The following is a 27,840-nucleotide window of genomic DNA, read 5'->3' as shown; positions in this document are numbered from 1 at the left end:
TTAATTAAACCCTCCCCATCTTTCCTTTTGCCGAAGAGGCACCATCACCGTATGCTGTCAAGAACTCTGCTCTCTCCTGACAGCGGCTGCTCACATGCCTGCAGCATTTTAACAATGTGGGTGCCTCGACACGGGAGGGTTTTGGGGCAACTATCCTGAATTCCAAGCCCCTCTTTGCCCTTGCTCTGTGCTACAATCCTGACCCTGGTGTTTCTGTTTCACTGCAGGTCGAAGTTCCCAGCAGTGCATCATCCACTGTGCTGAGACCTCTGTCCTCTCTCACCCAGTACTTCATTAGTGTCAGCTCCATTTATAGTGAAGGCGAATCCTTTCCGCTTACAGGCAATGTTACCACATGTAAGTAGGGTTGAGGCAGAGTATGAGGGTCAGCAGGAGTTTGGTTCAAGGTCCATTATAAAGTTAGGTGCCTAGCTGCCAGACAGCCAAAAGTTTAGTTCTGACCCAGACACCAAAGTTCAGGGATGTTCACAGCTTGGGTTTTCTGGTTCAAACAAATTTTAGACCTCAGAGCAAATCGAGACTAAAATTTTTTGAGCTCTGCCAGGTTTCTACCTGAAGACTTAAATCCCCCCTCAGTATCTCTCTCTGCCCATGTCACGGCAGGTTTTTTCCTCCCAAATTTGGCCAAAATTCAGCCTAGTGTGGCCAAAAGTCTCATTGGCACTGAACCTGGTTCTTACTGGGTTGAAAACCCTCATTGAATAGCTTGCTTTAATAGGGTCCTTCTAAATAGGACACGTTATTGCCAGTCACTCATTCTGCTGGGAGATCTTTACCAGGCTACCGGAATTTCCAAATGTTTGGTAGCCTTGAAATGAACTTTTGTAACCATTGGATGTCGTGCAATAACCATCTGAATGATCCATAGATTTGAGAAAATGACACTTAACTGTGATTCTCCATTGGGAGCATTTGCCCTCAGTAAAGTCTGTTGGTCAAATCCTGCCTTTATTTATAGATGCAATGACTTGGAGACAGAAGGGGCCATTCTGACCAGCTCTTCTGGCCTTCTGCATAGCAGGGGACACAGAATTTCACGCTGTAATACTTGCACCGAGCCTACTGGTTTGGATTTGACCTAGACCAGCTCATTTAGAAAGACAGTCTTTAAGTTAGCTCTGCTTGAATAACAGATGTTTTGGTGCATTGGTGATTCCGAGGAGAAAAAATCATTTTGGGTCAAGCAAAAAAGTTCTGTTCAACCCCAAACAAAACCATTTCATTTACATTTCAAGCTTTTGACATTTTTGATTTTTTTAAAAATAAAAATGAGGGAAATTTCTACACAAAAAGCTGTTTTGAACAGAAAAATGGAAACATTTCGACAATATTGAAACATGGTTCAGCTTTTTCAGAATGTTTTGTTGGGGAGGGAAGGGGTTGACGTGAACTCCTCTGGGATGGCCCCTCAAGGAGAACTGGTGAGAGATGCTGGCTGACAGCTCTTAAACAAGGCTGGAGAATGATGGTGTTTGTGTCTGTCTGTCTCTCCTGAGGATTATGTAATCAGCAGAAACTATTAATTTTCCAGTAGCAGAGGCGAGCCAGTACTTGATGCCGTTTTGTTATGATGGGCGAGCTCTGGGAGGTCTCCTGTTTGCAGTAGCAGAGTCCTCATCCATTTACGTCCGCCTCCAGCTCCTGGCCACTCGTTACGCTGCTGGGCCTCGCCAGCACTTCCGGACCTGGGTGCAGCTCTGTGCAGTGGGCAGGCAGTACTCTGCTCTCTCCTGGGCTCTGTTCAGTGTAGTCAGGGGATGGCTAATGGGATGGAGCCTTTGACCTCCAGGTCACTGCAGAGCTTTGTAACAGCTCCAGAAAGATTTGGCATAGGCTCCCAGCAGCACTTTCCCCTCCTCCCACTTCCCAGTTTGCATCATTGAGAGCTGCATTAAGTTCCATAGAGGGCGGCACCTTATTTGTATAGGAAAACTCTGCAAGTGAAGCAGATAAATACAGTCGTCCCTTTTCTGCTGGGGAAATAACAACACCGGAATTAATAAATAACCCTGTCATTCAAAAGGTTTGTGTCTTCTCCCTCTCCTTTGGTCTCTTACAATCCCCACCTCTTCCATCCCAAACAGTCCTTTCTCGTGTTATGCCTCTACCTTTCAATCATTTTGTATCTCCTTTAATTGATTGCTCTTGTCCCATTGTCTTTCCCTTTCTCTGGCCCTTTTTTCCTCTGTATGCTCTGTTCCCTTTCCCTCCATCCCATTCCTCTAGCTGCCCCCATCCACCTGGGGGTCTCTCCCTCAGTAACTTTCCTGGTTCCTCCCATATCCATTTCATTTTGTCCCTCCCTAAATCATTGACCTTCCTCCTCTAGCACTTCCACCTGTTTCTGATTTCAGTTCTCACACCATCACTAGCTGCTTTATCCTGTTTTTTGCTGCATATGTGAGAGCCTGGAATCTTTTAGCTGGCCTACTATTCCTTCCCTCTAGTGGACGTCTCTCCCTGTTACCAGAGTGGGACAGCAAATTGAAAAAGGCAATAGAAAATATTTTTTAAGGAAAGTTGAAATGCAGAAGAAGTCTCACAATTTTAGGGGAAAAACAGACACACAGAAGCCTGCCTTCATTCTTATTATACGGGACCCAATGGATCACAGCTAGGTCTGAGTAAATAATTTGCAAGAATTAAGTTATTCAGATAATTCCTCCTGCTTTCCCATTTGTGAATCATCCACAAACAGACTGTGAAATTCTGACATTCCAGCAGTCGGCCCCTATGCCCCTTTCCTGGGTTCTTGCAGGCTTTGCTAGTCGCAGCTTTGGGACTGGGTAGGAATTTTTCCCCATATCACCAGCGTGGCTGAGGCTGGTGGGGTTTTTCGCCTTCCTCGCAGTGAAACCTAGGGGCTGGGTTTTGGGCTGGAATTCTCCCCCTCCCAGAGGGCACAGCTGGGACCTATGGGAGAGTCATTTAGTTATTGCAACTTCTGGCAGGGGCCCAGTGCAGGAACTTGCTGATTTAGGCTCCAGATCCAAAGAGGTAACACAGTGGGCATCCCAAGAGCATCTTCTTATGAAATGGGGGCATCATGTCTAACCCCTTGGGAACAAATGTGACACAGGACACTAGCCCAGGGGGACCACCCCACCAATGCACTTTACGGCAGTGCTGGCTGGGAGGTCGAAGTCCTCTCTCACTTCAACCCCGGAAAGGGAGAGGGATGCGGGTGCAGGCGTGCAGGGAACCTCCTCGTGTGATAACTGACTACCCCCACGGTGGGAGCACCCCAAGAATTGGCGAAGGATCAAGGGGTTGTCAAGTGACCGCACTGGGCTGTCCCTCGACAGGAACCTTGGATGTAATTTCACTAATAAACTTGCAGCCTGGTTAAAGCCCTTCCCACGTGCAGTGAGCACACCAAACTGGGTGGGTATCTCTGCATTCAGGCTTAAAAAGTGCACGTGCTAGAATATTCGCAGAGAGCGAATCCAATGGAGGGGGTGTAAAAGCCATCAGGGCAAAACTCAAACAAACCTTTGCAGGATTTGTTTGTGTGTCCAGCTGTACTATATGCCAAGATGGGTCTGCTGCACTGTATGCTTGTCTGTACCGTGCCTGGCCCAAGCCACCGCTGGGAGTCCTGTGAACTCTTAGGAGCTCGAAAGTTTAAATAAATTCATCCAAAGTTATAAAAGTAAGGAAGACACCCAAAAAGACTCTCTTGCCTCTCCAGGATTTTAGCACTTGGCATAACACTAACCTCTTTGTCCTTGAAAGCCATTCCCAGCATCTTCCTGCTCCCAGCACCAGCACTGCACACGGCCTCTCGCAAATACGATAATTGTCTGTAATTAGTGTTTACAAATATTTTATCCATGTCCCTCATGATGAGCTGTTGTCATTTGGAGGTCTGAAGAAGTGAAAGGCAGGCTGGGGAGAGACAGCTGCCCGTGGATACCTTTCTCCCTGACCACCTGCTCTGTGCCTTGGCTCTGTACCGCCAGCGCCTCAAGCTTGTTTTCTTTGCGTCTTTCAGTAAAGGTTCCACCACCAGGTGACCTGAAGGTGACTGAACTCTCAGGAAACAATGTCCGATTGCAGTGGGAAGCAGCCGCTGCCTCTGATGTCCTGGTTTATCAGATTAAATGGAATGCACTTGGAGAAGAGAGCTCCCAGGAGGTATGGTACAATATAGGCTTGGGGAGCATGAGGTGGTGTCCTGGATTTACAGGATCTGTGCTATGCCCCTGGCCTTTAAGTGGTCTTCAGTGTGCCAGTCCTCCAAGGGGTCACACTAATACAAGGAAAGGAGGACTTGTGGCGCCTTAGAGACGAACCAATTTATTTGAGCATGAGCTTTCGTGAGCTACAGCTCGCTTCATCGGATGCATGCCGTGGAAACTGCAGCAGGCTTTATATATACACAGAGAATATGAACCAATACCTCCTCCCACCCCACTGTCCTGCTGGTAATAGCTTATCTAAAGTGATCATCAGGTTGGGCCATTTCCAGCACAAATCCAGGTTTTCTCACCCTCCACCCCCCCACACAAATTCACTCTCCTGCTGGTGATAGCCCATCCAAAGTGACAACTCTTTACACAATGTGCATGATAATCAAGTTGGGCCATTTCCTGCACAAATCCAGGTTCTCTCACCCCCCAAACCTGGATTTGTGCTGGAAATGGCCCAACCTGATGATCACTTTAGATAAGCTATTACCCGCAGGACAGTGGGGTGGGAGGAGGTATTGTTTCATATTCTCTGTGTATATATAAAGTCTGCTGCAGTTTCCACGGTATGCATCCGATGAAGTGAGCTGTAGCTCACGAAAGCTCATGCTCAAATAAATTGGTTAGTCTCTAAGGTGCCACAAGTACTCCTTTTCTTTTTGCGAATACAGACTAACACGGCTGTTACTCTGAAACTAATACAAGGGTAGACCATGGGGCCTCAATGTCCCCTCGGCTGAGCCTTGGGCTCCAGCACTCCTGTTTCCTCATTGTGAGCCCTGCCCATTGAGGCAGACTCCTGCTCAGACTCATACTTCCTTCGGGAGTCAATGCACTTCAGCAAGTATCTGCAGTGACTCCATGCACCTTTTCAAAACAGAGAAGGGTTTATTAGTCGGCTGGAATATAGCATTAGGAAAGTGCTTAGGTTAGCATAAATAAGGCAAGGTTAAGACATAGTCCATACTGGGTAAAGCCAGGGCTCCCATGAGTCATGCTGCTATAGAGATCCTCTTAATTTCCTTTCTCTGTCACCTCCGCCAATTGTCCACCTGCTGCAAAGCCATGCTGAGTTCACATGTTCAGCCTGCTGGTATCCTCCCATTGGTAAGTGTCAATAGTTAGCTCTCTGGGGTTCCCATTGTCTCTTTAGGGTCTTCCATTGATATAGTCAATGACCTTAATGACCCATTCATAGCCTCCCAGAAGCTATGTGATGAAACACCTCATGTCTCCTGCTTTACCCTGAGTGCAGCAATTTAACCTTTCTACGCCCACTGGGCAGCAATACCAGAGTGATAGGTACAGGGTCATACAGGTAGTTCATAAAAATATTGCAGACAATTCCCACTTCATCACAGACGGTGTGAGGCCTGTTTAAGGGCTGCTGGGCATGTATATATCACGTGCCCTGCCAACGGCTACATGGATACTAATGTGTGGTCTATAAAGTGTAGTCCTGAGTGGGGAAGTGATTGTGGACACATGCAAGGTAACTGGAGCTTTTTGAATGAGTATCCTAAGACTTGGTATTAAAGTAACTATTAACTGTCATCAACATATCCGGAATGCATGGGCATCTACAGAACACTAACTAGGGCCAAATTTTGCCCTAGTTCATCTACACTTATGAAAGCCTTGAGGATAGGATTTGGTCCCAGAGTCCTGTGCCAGCATGTAGGTACCCCCTATCTTCTCCACATGCAAAATGATGGGTCAGATCCTCAGCTGGTGTGAATTACCGTTGCTCCATTGACTGCAATTAAATTATATCAGTGTGCAGTACCTCAGGATGTGTGTACTTCCTCTTCTCTACCCACCACTGGCTTAAATCTCCCGAGATCTTGAGCTCCTATTGTGCAATGTTCATTTAAAGTAAAAATAGGGCCTGGAGGGGAGATGGGGTAGAGTTCTGATGACCTCTAATTCCTCATGCGTGTCCATACAACTTTTCACAAAGCATCCTGCAGGTTACAAAAGCAGCATCACAAAGCTGGTAACTGGGGTCAGGGGACAGTTGGGAGAGCGTCTACCTAACCCTCCCTTCTGTTTACTGGTCAACAACTTACCTGTGGCTGGGCTTTTGCAAGAACATCAGAAACAAGGGTCCTGATGATAGTCACCCTGGTTGGGCCATCATTTTTTTATAACTCTGCAAACACTGGGTGTCCTTATGCAAAGAGCATTCAGATCATTCTATCTGAGGTGATCAGTCCTTTTGTAGGAAGAGATTGTTAAAGAACAGTGCCTCTTGTTATGAAAGGATTTGATACTTTAAGATGCCATACTCAACCAGGTAGTTGCGGCTGCATGGGAATTCCACTTACGTTCGTTTCTCCTCCATGCTACAGCTGTCTGTTGCTGGGAACCTGGCTGCTGCCAGCTTACCAGGATTGAAAAAGAACACAGAATACCAGATATCGATCTGGGCATATTACAAGGATGGAGCTCGAAGCGACACTGTCTCTATTCTGCACAGAACTAGTAAGTGACCAACGTGCAAACTCTAGGGCTTCGGGGAAGGGAAGTCTCAGGACTAGTCACAGACCAATAACTCAGGTTTGACCAACAGGACGTCCCAGGCCTAAACATCTAAAAGTGACTTGAGAGGCAAGGTGGGTGAGGTATTGTCTTTTATGGGACCAACTAAGTGATTGGTGATTTTGGGTGACCAACCCGAGTGACCTTATAGGGTCTTGAGCACCTGCCCTCTGAAAGCCAGTCCTCTATTAAGGTGTTTCAGGTGGGTTAGCCAGAAATGAAGGCTGCCAATATCACTAGTTGCCCTGGGGAAATTAGGTCCCATCTTTGTGGAGCTGTTTTGGGGGGGGGCAGGCAGGGTGCATGTGAAGACTTATCAGTTACAGGCGCGTGCTCCCCTTTTCCCCCCTGCAAAACTGTGAGATGGCACCTTGGTCAATAACAAAACTCTATTTACCGTCAGTGGAGGCAGGGTTGCACCCTAGAACTTCTTTTGGTGACTGCTTGCCTGTGCATCTCCGATGCCTCTTGGTGAATTGATGGAAGGCTAAAATGATCTACTTTTAGGAAGTATTTTGACCAGTGAAGAAATGCATTATAACCACATGTAAAATGGCCTTCTTATTAGACACAGCTGTAGATGAACCCACTGAGTGACAGTTCCTTGGTGATCAGGGATCTGTCTTTTAAAAGTCTCATGGAAAAATCATCATAACCTAGGACATCTGTCTCAACATAGTCTTCCGTGTAGATCCATAGGAGTGCCACGTGTGCCACACGAGGCATTGTATGTTCCAGGAATGTACCACTGCATACAAAGTCGGCATTTGCTTCTTAACTTCAAGTGAAATGTATTGGGTGAGTCCCTAGTGCTACAGACAGTGTGCTGGATGGCTGATGTGTTATAGATTTGCAGTCTGCTCAAGAAAGCAGGCTGGTGTTATAAGCCAATAGTTTTCGATACCCTTGAAATGTAGTTTCCCTTTTCCCCATAAGAGGATACAGAAATATTGGAGTGGATTGCATGGACTTTCTGTAGGCTGTTTAATTCACTGTCTAGATGTTGCCTAATGAATGTTACTTGTTTATAACATGCTGTCTATTAAGGAAGGTGAGGAATCATTTGGAGTCCTAATTGCTGAGTCATTCTTCATTGGGGGCCCTTACAAAAATGCGAGCGAGCCTTGCAGTCCGACTCTGCTCTGAGGGAAAGTCTGAATCTTGCTTGGTGCTGACAGAATGAAGTTAAAAAGTGGCCTCCCCAAAGGTCCTCTTAATGAATACGCCCTGTCTAATGGCTTTGCAGCCCGTGAATGGAACATGAGTCATTTAATATCTGTGATCTGCTCCTTCTCCTCTAAGTTCCCAACAGTCTTTGCAGAATAAACTCGTTCTGTCTGGTTTTGTGTTTTCTGAGCTGGTGAAGCTCAGAGTAAATTGCTGTCTTGGAATCCAAAGCCCTGCTTTTATTAATAATGAATAATAATAATGTATCCTTGTGTAAAGCTACCTCAGGTGAGCCTCCGAGTGCTGTAAAACACAAAGGTGAATTGATGCAACAGACTCACTGTGCATCATACTATTGTACAGGACAGAGGGATAATTGCAGCTATTTAGAGGTTTCAGTAAACAAACAGGTAGGTTTCAAGGTGTGAATTCCACAATGTCAAACCTGAGCAGTGAGCTCAGACCAGATCCACATCACGCAACTCACTGCAAATGGCAGTGCTTGGCATACTCAGAAGACAGGCCAAGGACAGAACTGACCCTCAGGTGTGTATATCCCATTCTTTGCTAGTGCTGGAATAAGTCTGAGAGACACCGGTGGGACAGTGAAGGGGGTGCAGCTTGCACAACTGCTGCCCATGACATATCTTTCCTGTGAGTGAATAGGGGATTTCATGTGTCATGGATATCAATCTTTCACTGCCACTTAATTCATGCAAAGGGCCAGATGCTCAACAAGTTAGGCCAGCAGTTACAGAGCCAGAATGCATGCTTAATTTCCATGTGCAATTACTCAGTTTGCACGTGCAATCAGAATAAGTGCGTATGTAAACTGGGACTGGATTTTGGGTGCACAACTGGATGCCTAACGTGTTTGAAAATCTGACTTCTCAATTTAAAAGAGAAAATGCCAGTGAGGAAAAGTGAAGTAAGAGAAGGAGGTGGTTTCAAAGAGAGCGTGCAGCTCCTGCCCAATAGCTTGAAAAAGGCTAAGACGGCAGGTGTCCTGGTAGAGAGGGGAGGAGCTGGGCAAGATTATGGGAAAGACTCACAGTCTGTTTTGTGGCCAAGTTCAAATGAGCATCCATGAGAAAATCATTCAGCTTAATTGTATGATTCCTCCCCACTCTGACATTCTTAAAGCCAAGTGTTTGCGACAGGTCACTTGCTGGAGGATTCTCTGTTCCTTGAAGTCTTTAAACCACGATTTGAGGACTTCAATAGCTCAGACATAGGTGAGGTTTTTCGCAGGAGTGGGTGGGTGAGATTCTGTGGCCTGCGTTGTGCAGGAGGTCAGACTAGATGATCATAATGATCCCTTCTGACCTTAGTATCTATGAAATACCAATGATGTGTCAAAAAGAAAAGGAGTACTTGTGGCACCTTAGAGACTAACCAATTTATTTGAGCATAAGCTTTGATGTGTCAAAAATCTTCCAAGCCCTCCTCCGAGTGAAAGGCTTATCTTCCATTGTAGCCAGCAGGCGCACACATGCTGTGTTGAGAGAGCCTGGGTGCAGAGTGGGGTGCATATGTGGGGTGAAAAGTGACTCGTGTTCTTTCTCATCCCTCCATATAGGACGAGGCTAAGCCATTGTTCTTTTTTGTTGTTGTTGTTTTTTAAATGTGCGCAGCATCTTTCAAGAAATACAGCAACTTCAGGGCAGTCACTAAAGTGAGGCTTTTGCCCTAGAAGCCTGAGGCTATGCAGGAAGCGTGAGGAACACAAGCACCTCTCTTTCTCTGTTCTCCCCAGGAGAATACGGCCTCCTTGAAGGTTAAGAGAAAAATGACTGCCTTTGTGTACTGGTTTTGCTGTGTAGAACTATATACCTCCCTGTGGGGCTGAGGTGAGCACAGCAAGTTCATTTTAATCAGGACTACTTCCTTGCTCAACCCACATACAAACCTCTGTGCAGGTAGATTGTGCTCAATGGACGTTACAGGACATCTCTCTCTTTCAGACAACAGGTCCTGTCATCAGACACATCTTACCAAAAAAAAATCCATCGCTCTGCAGTGCGTTGTGCTCCTTTACAAAGGGCGTGGTTTAGAAACAACGTAGGTCTTGTAACCTCCTGTCCTCTCTTGTGTTACACTTAAATTGTACAGTCTTTGCAGCAGGGACTGTCTTTTCATTATCATTATCTAGCTCAGGGGGCCCTGATTCTTGATTGGGACCTCTAGGTGCGACCACAATGCAAGTAATTTTTAATAATAATAACACAAAAGCACATACACACAACCCTTCATGCACAGTAATGGGATATCATGTAACATTGCTTATCTTTTGGGACCTATCGGAGTCTTTAATATCTGTGCCATAGACCTAATGACCTTCCTGTTTGCTCCCTTTCAAGGATTTGTAAGGCAGCTGCCATTCTTGTCTGCCTGAGAAGGATGGGATGGGGATGCTTTTTAAGACCCACCAAGACTGTTCTTTCAAAAGCTTGGATGAGTGAAGTGAGGCATCCCCACCCCCTTTCCCTGGAGCGAAGTACTCTTCCTCCCCTGAGATTGCCACCATTCTGCATTTGTCCTGAAGGACAGAATTATCAGAGCTGGACACTCCCCATTTCAGTGCTTGTGTTCGAAACTACAGCAATGTGCGGTAATGCTGGGTGAGCATGAGATGATACTTCATCGGCGCATTGCGACCTGGCATTATTGTGCAGCATGGTGACTCAAAGCGCCCACCTCGTAGGAATAGGGTGTGATGTGACATTTAAAGGCATGCCTGGGAACAAACATAGGACTCCAACTGTACAGCGAGCTGGGTTTTCCCACTCCCAGGAGTGAAATACCTGGCCTGGGAGTAGAACACAGGCTGGTCTGTCACCTCTGGAGCGAACATCCACAGTGGCAAAGTCATTAATAGATAGGTCCTTAAACTTGGGCAAGCTGATGCTTAGTTTAGCAACTAAGTTTAAGGAGACTAATGGTGAGGAGCTGAAATGATGGGAAGAATCCAGAATACTAAGCAATGAGGGCGAGAAAAACTCAGCTGCATCGTTTGGATAATAATGATGGATAAGGCTCCGAAGGGATATTTGAAATGGGCAGCCGTGCAGCTTAGCAGAGAGCTCTAGAGATTTACTCTGATTTGAGGACATGTACATTGTACCAATTAGACTGAGGTATCCGAAGGCTGAAAACCCTCCTGTGAAGGAAGCGTGGAAAAGGTTTAAGGGGCAGCAGATGAGGTTGACCCAGATGGCACCCTCTGTGTCAGAGATACTCACTTCCTCCCTGGGCAGCCTAGAAATTTGACCTTTCCCCTGTCTGTCAGATCCGTGCTGTCAGATTCTGCAGGGCCCTGGGAGCTTTCCAAGTAATTCCGACTTTGAAGTTTTCAGCTAACTTATTCTATCTTGTTAGATTGGGTTATCTTAAAAGAATGACAGGGAAACAGTGAACTGGTGGCACATCCTAGCTGAATGAAATGGTCGGTACAGGCAGCAAACCTGTGAGAGGCGCTGGGTGCTATGGAGCAGGCTGGGGTGGTCTTGCCTAATGGTCTGGGTGGGAGGCTGCCATTATGGTTGGTGTGGAGGTAACAGGGCCTAGTGGCCAGAGCCCAAATCAGGAGCATAAAAATTGAAGCCTAGACAATTGGGCTTGGGCTGGAGCCTGGGCTCTGAGACCCTAACCACTGTAGGAGTCACATTCAGCTCAGGATATACGATAGGAATCACACCCAAACTTTGTATGAAACGACTTCAGAAGTCTGTGGGTGGTCCGATGAGTGTGAGCCAAGCAGTGTCATGTTCTGCAAGGTTGCTAATATTTTAGTAAGAAATTGAATTTAAAAACAAGAAGGGACAGACGGACGTTGCATTCACTGGATGATATCAACTTAGCAATGACATTAGAGTAAACTGAGTGTCCAATACACTCCGAGCCATCTCTAAAGCCATTTCACAATGTGCCTTCTTTATATCTTGGGTCAGATATACATGCCACCTTGGGTATGTATGGGGTACACTTTACATATATTACATATATTTCTTTATGCTTCTAGGTCTCCCTTCTCAACTCCAAAGTTTTTCTTGCAGCTCCTAGGCCTCTCTTGTCTCAGTGTTGAGTCCTCTCTTTCTAGCCTTAGGCAATCCACTCTCCTCCAAGATCTCAGTCTCTCTCGTTCCCTTGCCCCAAGGTGACGCCCCCTCTGTCTCTGTTCTGAACTTTCATTATTATGGTAGCAGAGCAGTGAAGCACTTACTAATGTGCCAGACAGGGAGTCTTTTTGGCCTGGTTTGTATCCATCGCTATCTGCCTGTCATCTAGTTCATCTTTGTTCCCTGCTGCAGCTTCCCAGAGCCCACCCACCGACCTCGTTGTAGACTCGGAGACCCCCAATAGCCTGCAGGTCCACTGGAGACCCCCTGGCAGCCACATACAATACTACCGAGTAACCTGCACTCCTGAATCTGATGACAGTGCTCAGCAAACAGTAAGTCCTCAGCTGCTTTTGGACATGCCAGGCACTTGACTAAAAAGACACGTAGCCAGTGTCATCCCGATGTGTCTCAGTTGAAGTCAGTGGGGTTACCCCAAGGATAAATTTGGTCAAGAGAACAAGAGCAACTCGTTTCCTCCGTCTGAATAAAGGCAGTGCATTAGAGACGGACAGTTGTGAATTCAAACCAAAGCCTTCTAGGCTCTTCCATGGATTTCTGTATAAAACATCAGGAGAATTCATTGCAGTCAAAGCCCCTCAGACTACAGCTGCCTCTTTGATCCACCTCCTCCCCATAAACTGGAGTGCTGCATTTCCAATAGGTGAAGGATTAAGGACAAATCCCCTGCTCTGACCTAAAGTGATTAAGCATTAATCTTTAGCACTCAAATTCTCTGGTTAGACCCAGTTAGACTGCAGTACCATAAGGAAATTTGAAATTCCTTTGGATGGAGAATGTCCCCATGTTCATACAGAGCTGCCCAGCAACTAGATAAGCCTGATCTGATGACTTTCTTCCTCCAGTCTGTAGCTTCAATAGGAAAACAAAGCAAGAAACCATGGCTGATGAAACTCCCTCAGTGTTTCCATTTCACTGAGGCAATATTGGCCTGAGACCAATAGGCCTGTCCAATTCGGATATCCATTAGGAAAATGCTAGCGGGGGACATTTCCCAGAATAAATAAGAAAACTTTCAATGGAAGCTGGATACCTAACTCCCCACTGTACCTTTGAAAATCTTCCCTGATGAGCTGAGGGGCAGTCTCAGTGCCTAGTGGGAATCTAAGGGCTGGGAGGAGGGGGGTGGGGTGGGGCGTGTCTGCAGGAAAAGAGCTGGGAGAAGAGAGGATTTTTTGTTTCACTCGCAATTAAAAAAAAAAAATCTTAAGAATTTTCAGATTGAATGAAAAATGAATTTTTTCAAAATTTTCAGGTAACTGAAAAATCATTTTGGGTCAAATGAAACATTTTGTCAAGACAAAATTGTTTCATTTTGTTTCATTCATTTTTAATTTTTTAGAAATGTTTGTAAAAATAAAATGAAAAGAAATGTTGAAATCGAAAGTGATTTCGAACCGAAAAATTGAAATGTTTCATTTAGAAAATGTTGAAAGGAAACCTTTTGATTTTTTGGGATTACCGCTCCCCCGACCAACTGAAACCGTTTGGAGAAACCAACATGAACTTGAGAAATGTTTCAATGTTGTTGAACCTGCTGTTTTGGCAGAAAAAGGTTTTGGCGAAAAACTTTTCCCAGCTCTAGCAGGGAAGGGGAGTGTGGTCATCGGCTCTTAGTCTAAACTGCTTTTCTGTTGCCCTGTATTGCCCACTTGTATCAGCAAATGAATAAAAGCAGAATGGAGAATCCTGCTGGAGTGTCAGAGTCTTTCTCATCTCTGCATAGGTAATGGTTTCTGGTAAAAGCAGTGGAGTGACCCTGCAGTCGCTGCTTCCCAACACAGCATACAAGGTGATGGTTTCTGCTGTCCATGACGCAGGAGAGAGTGATGCTGTGTCGACAACTGGCCAAACTGGTAGGCAAATCAGTAGGTGCATACCTTTTATGCATTGCCTTTTATCCAGAGATCTTCAATAATTCACAAAGGTGTGATGCTGTCATTACTCCTATTAAACTGGGGCTTGGAAAGAGTAACAGGGGAAAAGCAACGTTAAAAGTTAAAGGGCCAGAGACCAATTTGGCCCAATTAATCACAGTGTAACTCTGTGGAAGTCAACAGAGATACTCCTCAGATTAGTTTCACCCTGGAAGTATATGACGATTTACTTGCTTGTGTAGGATACACAGTTTGCGTATAGGGCCAGACTTTCAGAAGGGTTGGCCACCCTTTTTGCAGATGTAATTTGCACAGGCAGTTGAACTGTGGGTATAAATCTGAATAATACAAATAAAAATATAGATGTAGCTACCAGTCTGTGTTTCAGAGTAACAGCCGTGTTAGTCTGTATTCGCAAAAAGAAAAAGGAGGACTTGTGGCACCTTAGAGACTAACCAATTTATTTGAGCATAAGCTTTCGTGAGCTACAGCTCACTTCGCTGTAGCTCACGAAAGCTTATGCTCAAATAAATTGGTTAGTCTCTAAGGTGCCACAAGTCCTCCTTTTCAGTCTGTGTTTGTGAATCAGGTAGCTAGAGGTGCATGTACTTGGATATACAGCCAGGGTCCATTCTGCAGGCACAAAAATGAGGGTGCAATGTTTTCAGGGTACAACTTGTGCCCTGAAAAGAGAGCCAAGTCCTCAACCTTTTTGCAAATTCCAGTAGGAAAAAGAACACCTAACCTCTTTAAAAAGGGGAGTGAGGCTGGAGACAATAGGTCCCCGCTTGAAACAATGGGACCAATACATGGCTCAAACAATGCGCCCATTTCATATCACATTCCCAAGCTATTGTTTCCAGTCAGAAGGGAGCATAGGGAAGGTCTAATAACCATGAACAATAGTGAGCCAAACATCCCAATCACAGAATCAGGACTCACAAATGCATTTATTCTTACAGCTTCTGTCTTGGCTAAACTGCCCTCAACACAAGGCTCCGTTCCCTTCAAAACAGAGGGTAAGTCATGTGTGATAAGGCTGAAATTCACACACGTCCTCTTGCAGTGGCAACTCAAGCTGTTGGGGCTTAGCAGTTCAAGTAGGACTGGGTTTAAGTCATGTCTCACACCATGGAAGATGATGTTGGGGACATGTATCTTTCCAGCATGAGTCTAATGTAAACCCAGCAGGTGTAGATGTAACCCATGCCTGCTTGGTGTGGTGCTCTATCCCCCGCTAGAGATTGATGAGCCTGCTACAGCCTGGGCTAAGAGGCATGTAGCTTTTAGCTCATGCAGTAGAGGCTCATACGCTAAGCTTCAGAGGACCCAGGTTCCATCTCGCCTATCGATGACCGGGGTCTGTCGGCATTACAAGTGGGGGCTCATCTGGGATATTAACTGGGAAGACTCTGAAGCTTAAGGATGCACTTTCTCAGCGAGGGGAAGTATGTGTGCAGGCTGTTTTGCTTTTTTTGAGATCTGGTTTCTCTGAAACGCTTTTGTTCTAAACAAATGACACTTCGGGTTAAGGAGGCTGTTTGGTCGCTGATTGGCACTGTCATTGCCCGGGGAGAACAGAATTGCAGGGTCTGGAGGTCAGTCTGACCTGCTGAGGTGATCACACTTGATACACAGGAGACTGCAACCCAGGGCCTGGTCTGAGAGTGGGAGAATTGTGTGATTCCACCCCAAGACAGAGGAGATGGCCCAAGACCTAGAAGGAGCGCTCTCAGAGAGAGTGGGAGGGGTCAGAAGTGGAGCTTACCCAGGAACTGACCATTTTAATAGAACCCTGTTCCATTGCTTTATCCCCCAGTACTGGTTCTAATCCCAAGTCTATAGAACTTTTCCAGAAAGAAAAACTTGCTTTATGTGTATGCAAACCAAGGTACCTCAAAATAATGGAGGCCAATGGAAAATGTCACCCTTTTGGTTTAGTACCTGATGTCCATAGTCCCAGAGCCATCAAACTCACAGCCTTCAATTCAGTTTCACACCCGAGTGCTGTGGTACCAACAGCCTGTGGCTCATACTTGGTGGGTGAGAGGGGTCACAAATTAACACAGTGGACTGGGCTTTTCAGGTGCACGTTTATTTGCCAAGAGGAATGGGGAGGGAATGACCAGCTCCTCCTACCTTTTACAGTAGTCAAGTACTGAAAATTGGAACCCTGCTTGTGTGGTGAGCTATGAAATACCATATGATGTATTTCAGAGTAACATAATAGCAACAGAACATTTATAATGCAACCTTAATGTAATGAGCTGCTAAGCTGCATTAAACTAGTGACCTAAAAAGCCATTTGTGAAATAGCCAACCTCTCAAGTGTGCTTGAGTTTCAGGGACATCTCTGACTTTCAAATATTTTCCTTGTCCCAGTTCCATCTGGCATCCATGGCCCTGGGATTTAAACAGCAGCAAATAATTGAAAGTAACATTCATGCTCTGTTTTCTAAAACACTGCCATACCCAAAACACTTAAATGGGGAGAGCACTTTATAACTTGTCACCAAAGAGCTTTTGATTCTAGTCCTTTGTCCCTAATTTGTATGAGTAGCATCCATATATTTTGCTCTCGCTGCCTCAGGGATGCTATAAGACTGAGCAGAGGATTTCCTGAGAAGGTGACTGGCAAAGGATATCCAGTTGTTTGTTTTTTTAAGATTAAGTTCCAAAATGTAATAACAAATGAATAAAAATGAAAGAATGCTCTTAAGTTCAAATTTTCAGAATTACATGGACATGCATAGTCTTTGTGTGCAATTACCACAATTGCATATGCACATTTTGTATGTAAATATCTGCACAGATTTTGTGCATGTGGTTGCTTTTACTCGCTTCTGACGATCTTGGCTTTACCACTTAACAATGATGCGGAGAGACAAATTTTGCAAAAATGAAACCTCAGCTCCATGCTCAAATGGTTGGGTAGTTGTGTTTCTTTGTTTTGCAATGCAGTTAGAGCAATTGTTTATGCAAACTGGCAATTACATATGCATTATATGTTTAGTTGTCCAGACTACAACTAACCAGGAATGTCAAAGAAAAAGTGCATTATAACTGCGTTTAAGTCCACAGTGGGTGAGCAGTAGTAGAAGATTGAGTCAAAACAAAGTTATGACAAAGGGACCTGCTGATAAAGGACAATCATTTCAAAGGCTTGAGTGATGAGTGAGCCATACAAAACCTGGCAAACTTCCATGTTTGCATGTGCAGATTGGCTAAGTGCATATGCAGCTTCTTGTCATAGACCCAAGTTTGCAAAGAATACAAATTTTCAACCAGTGTGTCTTCAAGCCATTGAAAATATGGCCCAAATGTATGCCATTAGATTGCCCATAAGTGTAACGATTATTGCTACCATCAGGCTGGGTCCTGGCCTCAAGGAATTGACGGTATTGTAGAGTACTGCAGTATCTGTGCCAAGATGTCTATACAGACTCACTCACTAGGTCTCCATGTGCTTTCCATTCTGCTGCAGACCACAGCCATGTCTGCTTTATTCCTGTAATAAGTTGCCAGTTTGGCTTCCATTGGGTCTCATGATTTTTCCCGTTTTTTTTTTCTCCTGCAGCTTGCCCCACTATCAGTCCCACTGAAGGCTCTCTGCAAGGTACCTTACTAGTTCTCAGTCCCAGGTGGGCTCTGTCATGAATGTGGACACGCTGTCTGATCCTGACTAATCTTTAATCTGCATCGCTGTTACAAAAGCTTGCCTGGCACACATTAAAGTCATCGTCCCCACACCCAGAGTGCTATTGCCGTGTCAGAAAATCTGATGCAGGAAACCTGGGGGAGCTCAGCAAATGTCTCCCCTCAACACCTTCATTTCCTTTCCCTTTCCCCACCACATTGGGCAACAGAAATACATTTCCCTGTTGTACTGAGGATCTTATTTCATCCATCCAAGCTAAGTAGGTAGCTCTCCCATCATCCACATCTGTCAACCTTTTTTGGGGAACAGCTAGCGGTAAAGGCTGGGAATTGCAAAGCCCCTAAGCTTACCCCAAGGTAATCTCTGCAGGTTGTAAAGGATGTAGACATGCCTAGGGCTGCTGTTAGGACTCAAATGGTATATATTTAACTAGGGGAACTCTATTTCCCCTTTACCCACTGTAGGACCCATTATATATAGTTTGCCACCTAGGAAGTGACTTGTACTGCCTGTATGGCAGCCCCAGCCCCACATCTTCCCAGAGAGTTCTAGTGGTCAGGGCTCCAGCCTGAGATTCAGAAGACCTTGGTTCAGCCCTGCCAGGGAGTCCTTTGGAGTCGCTTAAGTATGACACTGACCTCGGAGCTGTGATTCCCAGCTCGTGTAGACATACCCACGCTAGCTCTGGTTGAGCTAGCACCTAAAAATAGCAATGCATCTGTGGCTGCATGGGCCACAGTTCAGGCTAGCTGTCTGAGTACACATCCAGGGGTCAGGCAGTGCTCGGGGGAACCATCTGTGGTGCTGCTAACACATAGGTATTTTTAAGGTGTCGCTTGGGCGGAGCTACCATGGTGAGCTGGAAATCACCCCTCCCAGCTCAAATGTAGACATACCCTTCGTCTCTCTCTGCCAGAGTTCCCCAACCATAAAAGGGGAATAACGATAATAGGACTTCTCTGCCTCACAGGGGTGTTGTGAGGATATATACGTCACAGACTGGGAGGTGCTCAGATCCTCTTGTAAAGGGGGCCAGATAAGTATCTAAGATCCATAGACTGCCCTGTTTGACCTCTCTTCCCCCCATTCCTGCAAGACTATTCAGTCTGTGTATGTCCAGGCCAAACTAATCAAGCCATAATACCCAAGCAAACATCTCTGTGCCTGTCTTACATGACACAGGTGATTCATCAAGAGAAATAGCCCAGTGCCATAACTGTCTCACTGGTGGATTAATAATATGGTTATAACTGTAATTTAAATTTTGCTTTTAAACATTGTTATTATATTTGATATACATTTTAATGGACATGGTAATATACCAATCCCAGGGTTCTTAAATCAGAGAGAAATGGGTCTGAAACCGGTCAGAATAATCTGATGAGCTCTCTGAACACTGCATAGTGACAGTGTGCATTATAGCAGCCCAAATGCAAAATACCCACCAGAACCAAGATCCAATCAATAGTAAGTGGTGCTGAGGTGGGAGAGTACAGATTGAAAGGGAAATGATGTGATGAACTTGTCCCCCTTTCTCTTTAAAACAAACTGGTTATTTCCCTTTACCCTCCCCAGCCTGCTGTAAGTTCCGATAAGCTAAAAAAACCCCAACCCCCCGACTGCAAGGTCTGCTTGTATTAAAATCTGAAATAAGAAAGTGACTCATAGAGCTTTAATGATGAACTGGGAAAAAGAGATGAAGCTACATGAAGCTGGAGATGAGATGTCAAAGATGTCAGGGGAAAAATCTTTATAGACCGCATAAGGCAGATCACACCTCTGGGCAATACTTGAAAAATGAAGAGAGAAATGGAAATACTTTACTTTACCAACTTTCATGACTCTCGCACATGAGAGGATACATTTTGCAGCAGAGAATAATTCTCTCTTTTTTCCCTTTCCTAAGCAATTACTGGACAGAATCCACTTCTTTTATGATATTTGGCATCAAGTTGAAAAGGCAGAACTCATTATAACTTGTGCTTTTTTTCAGAGCAAATTTTTTAGGGTTTTTTTTTCCATTTAATAGATTTTAAAAAAATGCCACTCTTATTTATTAGGTCTGCTACAGTGGCTGAGGCCCTTACAAACCGTAATTAATTCATTCCAGGAACAAATAACTCAAATATATTTTTAAGGTTCCTAGGTGACAGACTGTATTTACCTATCGTTTATAAAACTCAAGGATGTTAAAGCAAGAAAACAAGTTAATGACCTTCTGGATCTTACACTGCTCACATAGTGAACAAACATGTCATTTTTCTCAAATGTAAAAAAAATCATATTTTATCATAAAACCACCTTAACTCTGCTCCATAATAAATATTCATTCATCATTTATCTCAAAATAAATCTTTTGGTTGCATGGCCAGTGCCTAAGCAACTAAGCAACACTACCTTCCAGCTAGCTCACTCAGCCTCTCTGGGCTTTTAATTATCTCTGCTGAAAAATGTGCTTAATAATAATTCTTTGCACCTGCCTAGTTAGTTTTCATCTGTGGATCTCAAAGAATGTCACAGGGGTGAGCATTGCTCTCTCCATCCAGCAGGTGGCCTAACCAACACAGATCTGAAGCATTTTGTCTGGTCTAATGAGTAGACAAAGGTCAACCACTTCAGGGATTAGGTTCTGTTCCCACCAACTCTGCCACAAACTTTCCCTATAACTTTTAGCAAGTCACTGAGGACCAGAGTTTCAAAAGTGCTCCGCCCATTGTTCCAAATGGGTAGAATTTGCAGTTCCCTTCTGGGCACTTTGGAAAAATCTAGCCTGAAATTTTTCTGTTTCTCTGTTACCTGCATCTGGAAAATGGATCTATGCATATGTCTTCTAGGCCAAAGGGGCACTTTAATGGAAACACGGAGCATTCAAGTCAGAACACTGACACAGTATGCAGAGTGTTTTGATCAGGCTGATGATTCGTTATACCTACTAGCCTTCTCCTTACTGGAATGTGCTTGCCCTTGGCGAAAACAAAGAGCAACCATTGCTCAGGCAGATCCCTTACAAACCATTGTTTTCCCTACTATCTCAAAGTGTTTCTTTCTCTGCCCTTCTCTGACTGCACCAGGATTTGACATGATGGAGGCTTTTGGACTGGTGGAAAGAGAATATGCCTCCATTAAAGGAGTGGCCATGGAACCATATGTGTTCGGCGGGACCCGTACTTACACTCTCTTCAGAGATATTCAGCTAACCCAGAGAACAAGGTAGTTTGGGAAGATAGCTGAGAACCACATTGATTCCAACAAAAGTTTATTCTCTGTCTGTTGCATAAACATTGGCTCTGGTCCACACAATGAAGGGTATCGACTGATGGGGGTGGGTGTAGATACTGGCCTAGTGAACACTCAACTGGCCATTTCCTAGTGAAAATAGCATGAATGCTAACCCCACCCTAGTGAAACTGAAAAGCATGCAAAGATTTTTTCCCCCCTTAGAAGACACGTATTCTGTGCTGATCGATAAATCACCCCCTGAACTGCCTCAAGATGGATCACATGATGGGACATGTCACAGGAACTTCATTGAATACAGTGGGGTGATTGGGGCACTGAACTTTTGCAAGGCCAAGCTCAGATTGTAGGTGCCTACTGGCACCTTCCCTGTTTTAGCTGTGTGCCTTCAATATCGCTGTTGTCCAGAATTAAGTGCTGAAAGACTGCATGTGATGACCATTGAGTTCTGTTTAATTGTCCTCTGTTGGGGATACATTTAATTCTTTCCATGACCACTCCTCTCCTCATCCACATGCATTTAAAAGACCAAACTTTGAGGCAAAGTTTCAGCTAGAAACATGATTGGGGCCGGGCCTTTTTAACCTCTTTCACCCTTTCCCCTAATGTTCCTGGTTTGCAGTCTGACAATTACTGTTGTAGAATACAAGTTTATAGCTCCACTGGGCAGCTTGACTTTGATTGACAAGAAGGATTAACCAGTGACTTTGGAATGTGACTTTACTGTGCACCTCATTAGTTGGGATCCTTCTCAAAGTCCTATGCATTGTCATGGGTCAACTTTCATTCCAGGCAGTGCCAATGACCCCAGTAGCATTATGGAGTATAAATCATGGCAGATTTGACTCTTAATAGTCAGTTTTATTTTATTTTGAAGCCTAATTACTAAAGCACTGGGAACATTTAAATCTTATTTAAAGAAGCAAAGCTTCTTACAGTAAACAGAGTAGGGGAATTCAGAAGGCTCTAAGTAATTAAAAAAGCATAGACAAATCCATTTGCTCAACCAGTAGGAGTATCAGATACACAAATATGACCTTCCAAGGACATTATATAATTTAAAACAAAACAAAACTTGATGTTATGTTTGAAGCAGTCCTGAAAAGATTGTTGAAGTGTTGTGTATCTACCCATGCAAATGTGGCCCATACAGATTACAAATGTATCTGTGACATGGCAAATTTTTCTTTCTTCATTCACTTTTGACCTATGCCTTTTGAGTGACATTTGCATGCAGTAAGTGCTTTGTAACAAGTTTGGAACAGAAGTCTAGAAGAGAAAGCAAGACCTTCTCAGGAGTCCATGGCTTGACTTGTTACATGTCCTCTCACGGGTTTCATTTTTGAGTCCCAAATTTCACAAGTGATCTTAGTATGGCTCATGTGTCTTTTTGCAAGGTACTTCTAAGTACCTCTGTCAAGGCCTGAAGGTCTTCCCCTAGTTTTCTACCCCATCCATCACAGCCATCATTCATTCTTCTTGACAAGGAGTTTTGGATAGGACCCTTTCAGAGCCCATCAAAGTAACTCGATAAGCTACCAGAAGTGTCTCTTTTGAATAATGCAAGGCTGCATTCACTGTGTCTTCAGCATTCCCTGACCCAACACAGGGAGTGAGAGATTGACCATGATGGCTGGACCTGTACCTCCCTTTTGATGCTATGACAAGGCCACAGGGATGCCCTGCACATGCAAAATTCTAGGGCATGTGTTTTTTAAACCCAAGAGGAATGTACAAAATACGGAGCAAATTCTCTACTGGGGTAACTCCTTCAACTTCAACCGAGTTACACCAGCAAAGGATCTGGCCCTGTATTTGATTTCCACAAATGAGCCTCACTCAGGCCATCATGCCTCAGTAACACCACTCTGTATGTAGCTCAGAACTGTTCTGGTTGCCAGGAAAGTAGAACATTAGCTCCCTGCCATTCATTATCATTAGTCACTGAGCTGACTTCTGCTTGTCTCATTCCAGTGAAGTGCTTCTCTCTGGGATTCCGTCTGTGCACACCATCAGCATCCTCCTCCGGCTCCTTCCGGAGACTCCCAAAGTGCCCTTTGCCGTGTGGCAGCTAACAGATGAGGACTTCCAGCCAATCCTCGGGGTTATACTTGACTGTAAGGTTTCATGTAGTATAGATCAGATTCAGGTATTTGAAAGAGTAACAGAACCAACTTCTATACTCAGTTGGACAGTTTTATTATTGAAACTTGCCAGTGTCCAGCATGAACATTTCAGAAGCTATCGAAATAACATATGGAAATGTTTTTCTGTATAGTTAAAAACCCACTAAAAACTCTAATTTTATTTACTCCATTTTGCAATGTATGCTTGACTTTGACCATTATTTTCCTTTTTTGTGCTTTTAAAGCTTGACAAGTATTAAATGTTTCAGTATGTTTAAGCCTATATTTTTTTTCAACATGCTGTAGGTGAAATCAAATTCTATTTTAATTCTAAGTTCTTATTTGTCCTATTTTCCCCTGTAGCCAGTAAGAAATCCTTGACCTATTTCAATCATGACTACAAGGCTGATTTACAGGAAGTCACCTTTGACCAACAGGAAGTGAAGAAGATATTCTATGGGAGCTTTCATAAGGTCCTTATCAAGGGAGGGAGTAACTTAGATCATTATCTCACAAGGGCAGGCTGAGAAAAAAATGCAGTCAGTATATATTATTTGTACTGAAGAGTGGTTATGAGAATGTTCTTTAAAAAGTCATTAGCCAATTGGCCAACCTGTTTGTGTTGATTTGCAATTGTAAGGAATTTTGAGTCATCCCATATGAAAAATACATATTTTCCAAGTATTGAACATATCTAACATAGTTAGATATATTTAAAAGACATATGAGTATATAAAATATATCCACACATTACAAACTTGGCTAATTGTCATATTTAAAATGTAATATTTGGTGGAAACATGAAATGCTACAGTAGTGAAATGTATGTAATACATGTTGAATCACGTGCTTCCTTTTTAAATATGAAATTTTTGCCAGTTTTGTACAGTATATTTTATATATTTTCACATAAACGCGTTAGCAAAGATATAACCACCCTGTGAAAAAATATGTATTTTTCTCCATAAGGGATGCATTATAAGAGCTAACATGGTAGCTCTTTCAGTTCACTCGCCTTGATTTTAATATTGCCCGATATGTGTCGCTCAGCTGATCTGTTTATTAGCGTGTATGCATGTCCATTTATGATGCAGTGTTGTAGTCCCAGTGGTGAATAGAATGGTACTTATGTAACTGCACTATCCCTTTTTCTCTGGATATATCGTTGAAATGTCACCTCTAGTCCCAGCCAAGCAAAGATTTAAGCTTTTAAATTGTCCTGTGGAAGTCAGTGAGACTACTGAAGGCCTATTGGCCTTAAAGTTAAAGGTATGTGTATGTCTATGCAGAATCGTGGTCTAAGTGCAAAAGAATTTGCGAGTCTTTGTCTAGTCCTGACCCCCACCATAAAATCACCACTCAGTTCAGCAGAAGGAATCGTCTACTCACGAGAGGCAAAGGACTGGAATGGCTGATTGTAGTATGAACTGGGGTTGTGGTGGATAATCCTAATAGTAGGCGTTTGGGGGGGACATGGGATAACCTGTGAAAGGGCTGGCCAAGCTAGGTTTGCACGGGGTTACAGGTCAGGGTGTAAGTGCCCTGGCACACAAGTGCCAGGGGAGCTTGCCCAGTGGCTGATTGCTCTATTCCTGGATCTAACTGGAGTCACCAGTTTCTCTTTCATTCCCATCACTTTCTTCCTCATATAAGAGTAATAATTAAAAAGGGAAACGTAGGAAACAGGAAGGTACTGAAGTAAGGCAATTGGGTATGTGATAGACCCACAGTTTGTCAGATGGCCACAGCTGTTCACTCTGCTAACCTATAAAAAGGTGAGTTACCATGGAGCACATTCTAAGGCAATATAGCCAGTGGATATGCACAGGTCTGGGACACAGGAGGCCTGGGTCCAATTCCCAGCTCTGCCACTGACTTGCTGGGTGACCTTTGGCATGTGTCGTCATTTCCTGTGCCTCAATTTCCCCATCTGTAAAAATGGGGATAATGATACTAACCTCCATTCTAAAGTGCTTTGAGCTCTAAAGATGAACAGCGCTAGATAAGAACTAGGTGGTGGTATTATTCCCCGCTGAAGTGCCAGAAGTAATCGTTTTTTAAGCTCAAGGTTGAGGGTACCTAGCAGATTTGTCAGAGGCTGCTAGAAATTAGGCTGTTTATTGCCTTTTGATTTTGGGACAACAACATTACAAAGCGGTGGAAAACAATGGCTTTTTGTGGAGCATCCTTCATACATGATCCATAAAACACTTTTGCAGAGAAGCTCAGTTCTAACCTGAATAAAAGGGGGCAAGTAACACAAGAAGTAACACAAGATTTCAAGAAGAGAAGTAGCTCTGTGTTCTGGAGGCTGGAGAGGGGGATGGTTAAAGATAGATGGGTCAGCACAAGATAGATGGGGATTTGGAGACAGGGAGAAATGAGGGGAAAATGGCGAGAGCTGGGGCACTCTAATTTCTCACCTTGTAAAGACAGTGTGTTCTTTTTAATATTGCACTCCCCACAGCCTGTATCTAGGCAGCAGGCACTCCTTAGGGGACTGCCTCATCCAGAGTAGGTCGTGTTTTATTCCGGAATGCCTCTTGCAAGAGGTTAGAAGAATGTCTTCCCTCCTAGGACCTTCCATGTGGCTTTACCTTGACACAATGCAAGCCTTGAACACTCTCATTAAAAGCCCAATGTATTCAAGAGGGAGTAAAACGAAGCGTCTGCATAGCGCAGCTTGGGCCCTGCCTGGCAAGATCTCAGCTAGGTAGGTGCAGTTCAGATTATGGAAAAGAAGCCGTGTCACATTTATCATCTCAGGTCTGCTGTCCCTTTCTCCTTGGCCCCTCGCCTGGGGCAGTTTGTCAGTGAGATTGCCTCTGCCCTGCAGGTGACTGCCATCCGACCTGGCTCCTATGCTTTTCAAGATTTTTTCACGTGCCTGGCTTATTACCATCCTCAGGCTCCCTCACACAATAGTCCCCTGTGCAGAGACACTGGGGGACAATATTATTCTGTCTCTTATTTTTCCTGAAGTCACTCTGCAATGTAGCTGCTGCACTGGAGACACTGATTAAGTTCCTGTTTTACTGCCCACCTTCCAAAACTTGAAAAGCTCCTTTGAAGGGGTCTCCGCACAGTTCTTCCTCAGCCCACCTTATTACTCCTAAAAGCATCTCTCTCTGCCCTTTCTTCTAGCTTATGACCAGGCTTTGGAATATTAATGATCTTGGCTGGAGGTGTCAACATAAATCCAACTTGGTTTGCTTTAGTTTAAAGAGGCAGGACTCACTTTTTGCCTTTTAGTTCCCTCTGAACTTTTTTTTCTTTAGATTGAATCTGAGCTATTGTCATATTAAAGGCAATCTGTCACAGTCTTCATTGCTAGGTCTAAAACGCTTAGTGCTACAAATGTTCAGGTCTTTTTTTTTATTTTACAAAGAAGCTGCACAAGAAGAGAGAGAATTGAGATGGACTGAAAATCAAGCCCCAAATCCAAACATCCCTGATCTATGAGTACATTCATTTCTGGCTCCAAACTTCACAGCTCAGTCCTCTTCCAGTCATGGAGTCAACAAAAGCTGCAGATCTAACTAGTCTATATATCTATTTTAGGTACTTCTATGGCCACCATCACCATATTATCTGACTGCCTCACCATTTTGAAAGTATTTATTCTCACATTACTCATGAGCGAGGGTAGTTCCACTATCCGCCTTTTACATATGGGAAACTGAGGCACAGAGGGGCGAATTGAGTTGCCCAGGGTCACACAGGCCATCTGTGGCAGAGCAGGGAATTGAATCCAGGTCACTCAAGTCCTAGGCTGGACCACCCTGCCTCCCTGAGCTATGGCGGAGGTCCCATCTAGATTGAGATTTTTAATTTCAACATGGATTCGTTCCTAGTTGTGAGTGGAGACAGGCAGTACATTTTGAACCTTAACTGACTTCTCAGGTTGCTAAAGCTGCTTATCGTTTGGCTGTGTGCCTTCTAACCCCCTGACCAGACCCCCAGTGGCAGGTATGATCACTCAAAAGTGCAATGCCTGTAGTGTACAGTATTTGTCATGATGAAGGCATGGATTTCAGTCGCACTCAAAGCTACAGTGAAGTAGGTTTCCAAAAACACCTTTCATGGTGCTTTAAAGCAGTTACAAACACAGTGGGGATTTCATGTCCCATCCATCAATCGGTGCACTCTATACTGCCTATTACCTTAAATGTTCTGCATACATTTTCATCTTTAAGTGTTTTTTGTTTAGTTTTGTGTTAAATATGCAAGAGAAAAACACATTCTTTTTTCCCATCTGTACCAAACATCATCTTGTATTTGCTGTTAATAACCACTTTCCAAACAGAATAATAACTGTGAGACCAAGACCAGCACTAGAAGATTATAAAAGGAAAGCCCTGCATTTTCATGTGTGGCAGAAAGAGAGATCTTTTTGTTAAAATACCGGCCCATTTTCAGAGGTCTTTCATAACGTAGCTCAGGGACTGCTAATGGGGTATTCTTTCACCACTAGTTCACCACTTCAAATCTGGACCAGGTTGCTAATGACAGTATAACTGGTTGGGAGAGAAAAACTAATAATTCCCTGCACCCCTCTATGTGTATTATTTATTTATTTATTTATTATTGATTTGAAGTTCAAAAACTTAGAAAAAGTTTAACTTGTTTGACTGAAAATCAGGGAACATTTTAAAAAGAAAATTTCATCAAAATAGTCCCCAACTTTTTTTTTTAATTTAGAAATTAAAACCCTCCACCCAAATTAGCACCTTACAACTAGACCTGAGCAAATAATGGACTTTTTGGTTTGGGAGTCCATCTGAAAACTTTGGGGTGGCGGGGGGCGTGGTTTGGTTCCAGCTGAAACTGACATTTTTGTTGTTTGATTTGAGTCAAACAAAACAATTCTGGGGTCTTTTCATT

General features: G+C 44.0%; 1 protein-coding gene across 12 annotated transcripts in view; it reads left to right on the top strand.

The window, feature by feature from the left end:
• COL20A1 (collagen type XX alpha 1 chain) overlaps positions 1 to 27,840 on the top strand; it is a 95,666-nt gene that overhangs the window by 37,866 nt on the left and 29,960 nt on the right. For 8 of the 12 annotated variants that reach the window (XM_073309068.1, XM_073309063.1, XM_073309064.1 and 5 more), the window contains 10 exons: positions 228 to 357; positions 4,016 to 4,158; positions 6,563 to 6,695; positions 12,230 to 12,372; positions 13,785 to 13,926; positions 14,898 to 14,954; positions 17,513 to 17,551; positions 20,665 to 20,803; positions 22,805 to 22,947; positions 23,320 to 23,429. In XM_073309068.1, coding sequence (XP_073165169.1) covers positions 228 to 357; positions 4,016 to 4,158; positions 6,563 to 6,695; positions 12,230 to 12,372; positions 13,785 to 13,926; positions 14,898 to 14,954; positions 17,513 to 17,551; positions 20,665 to 20,803; positions 22,805 to 22,947; positions 23,320 to 23,429 — 1,179 coding nt within the window. Of the gene's footprint in view, positions 1 to 227; positions 358 to 4,015; positions 4,159 to 6,562; positions 6,696 to 12,229; positions 12,373 to 13,784; positions 13,927 to 14,897; positions 14,955 to 17,512; positions 17,552 to 20,664; positions 20,804 to 22,804; positions 22,980 to 23,319; positions 23,430 to 27,840 lie in introns of all 12 variants that reach the window. The other 4 variants (XM_073309061.1, XM_073309067.1, XM_073309062.1 and 1 more) reach the window with 4 other exon arrangements.

This window comes from Lepidochelys kempii, chromosome 13, assembly GCF_965140265.1.
Source record: "Lepidochelys kempii isolate rLepKem1 chromosome 13, rLepKem1.hap2, whole genome shotgun sequence".
Classification (NCBI taxonomy): domain Eukaryota; kingdom Metazoa; phylum Chordata; order Testudines; family Cheloniidae; genus Lepidochelys; species Lepidochelys kempii.
Note: the sequence above shows the minus strand (reverse complement) of the source record. Positions and strands in the feature narration are given on the sequence as shown.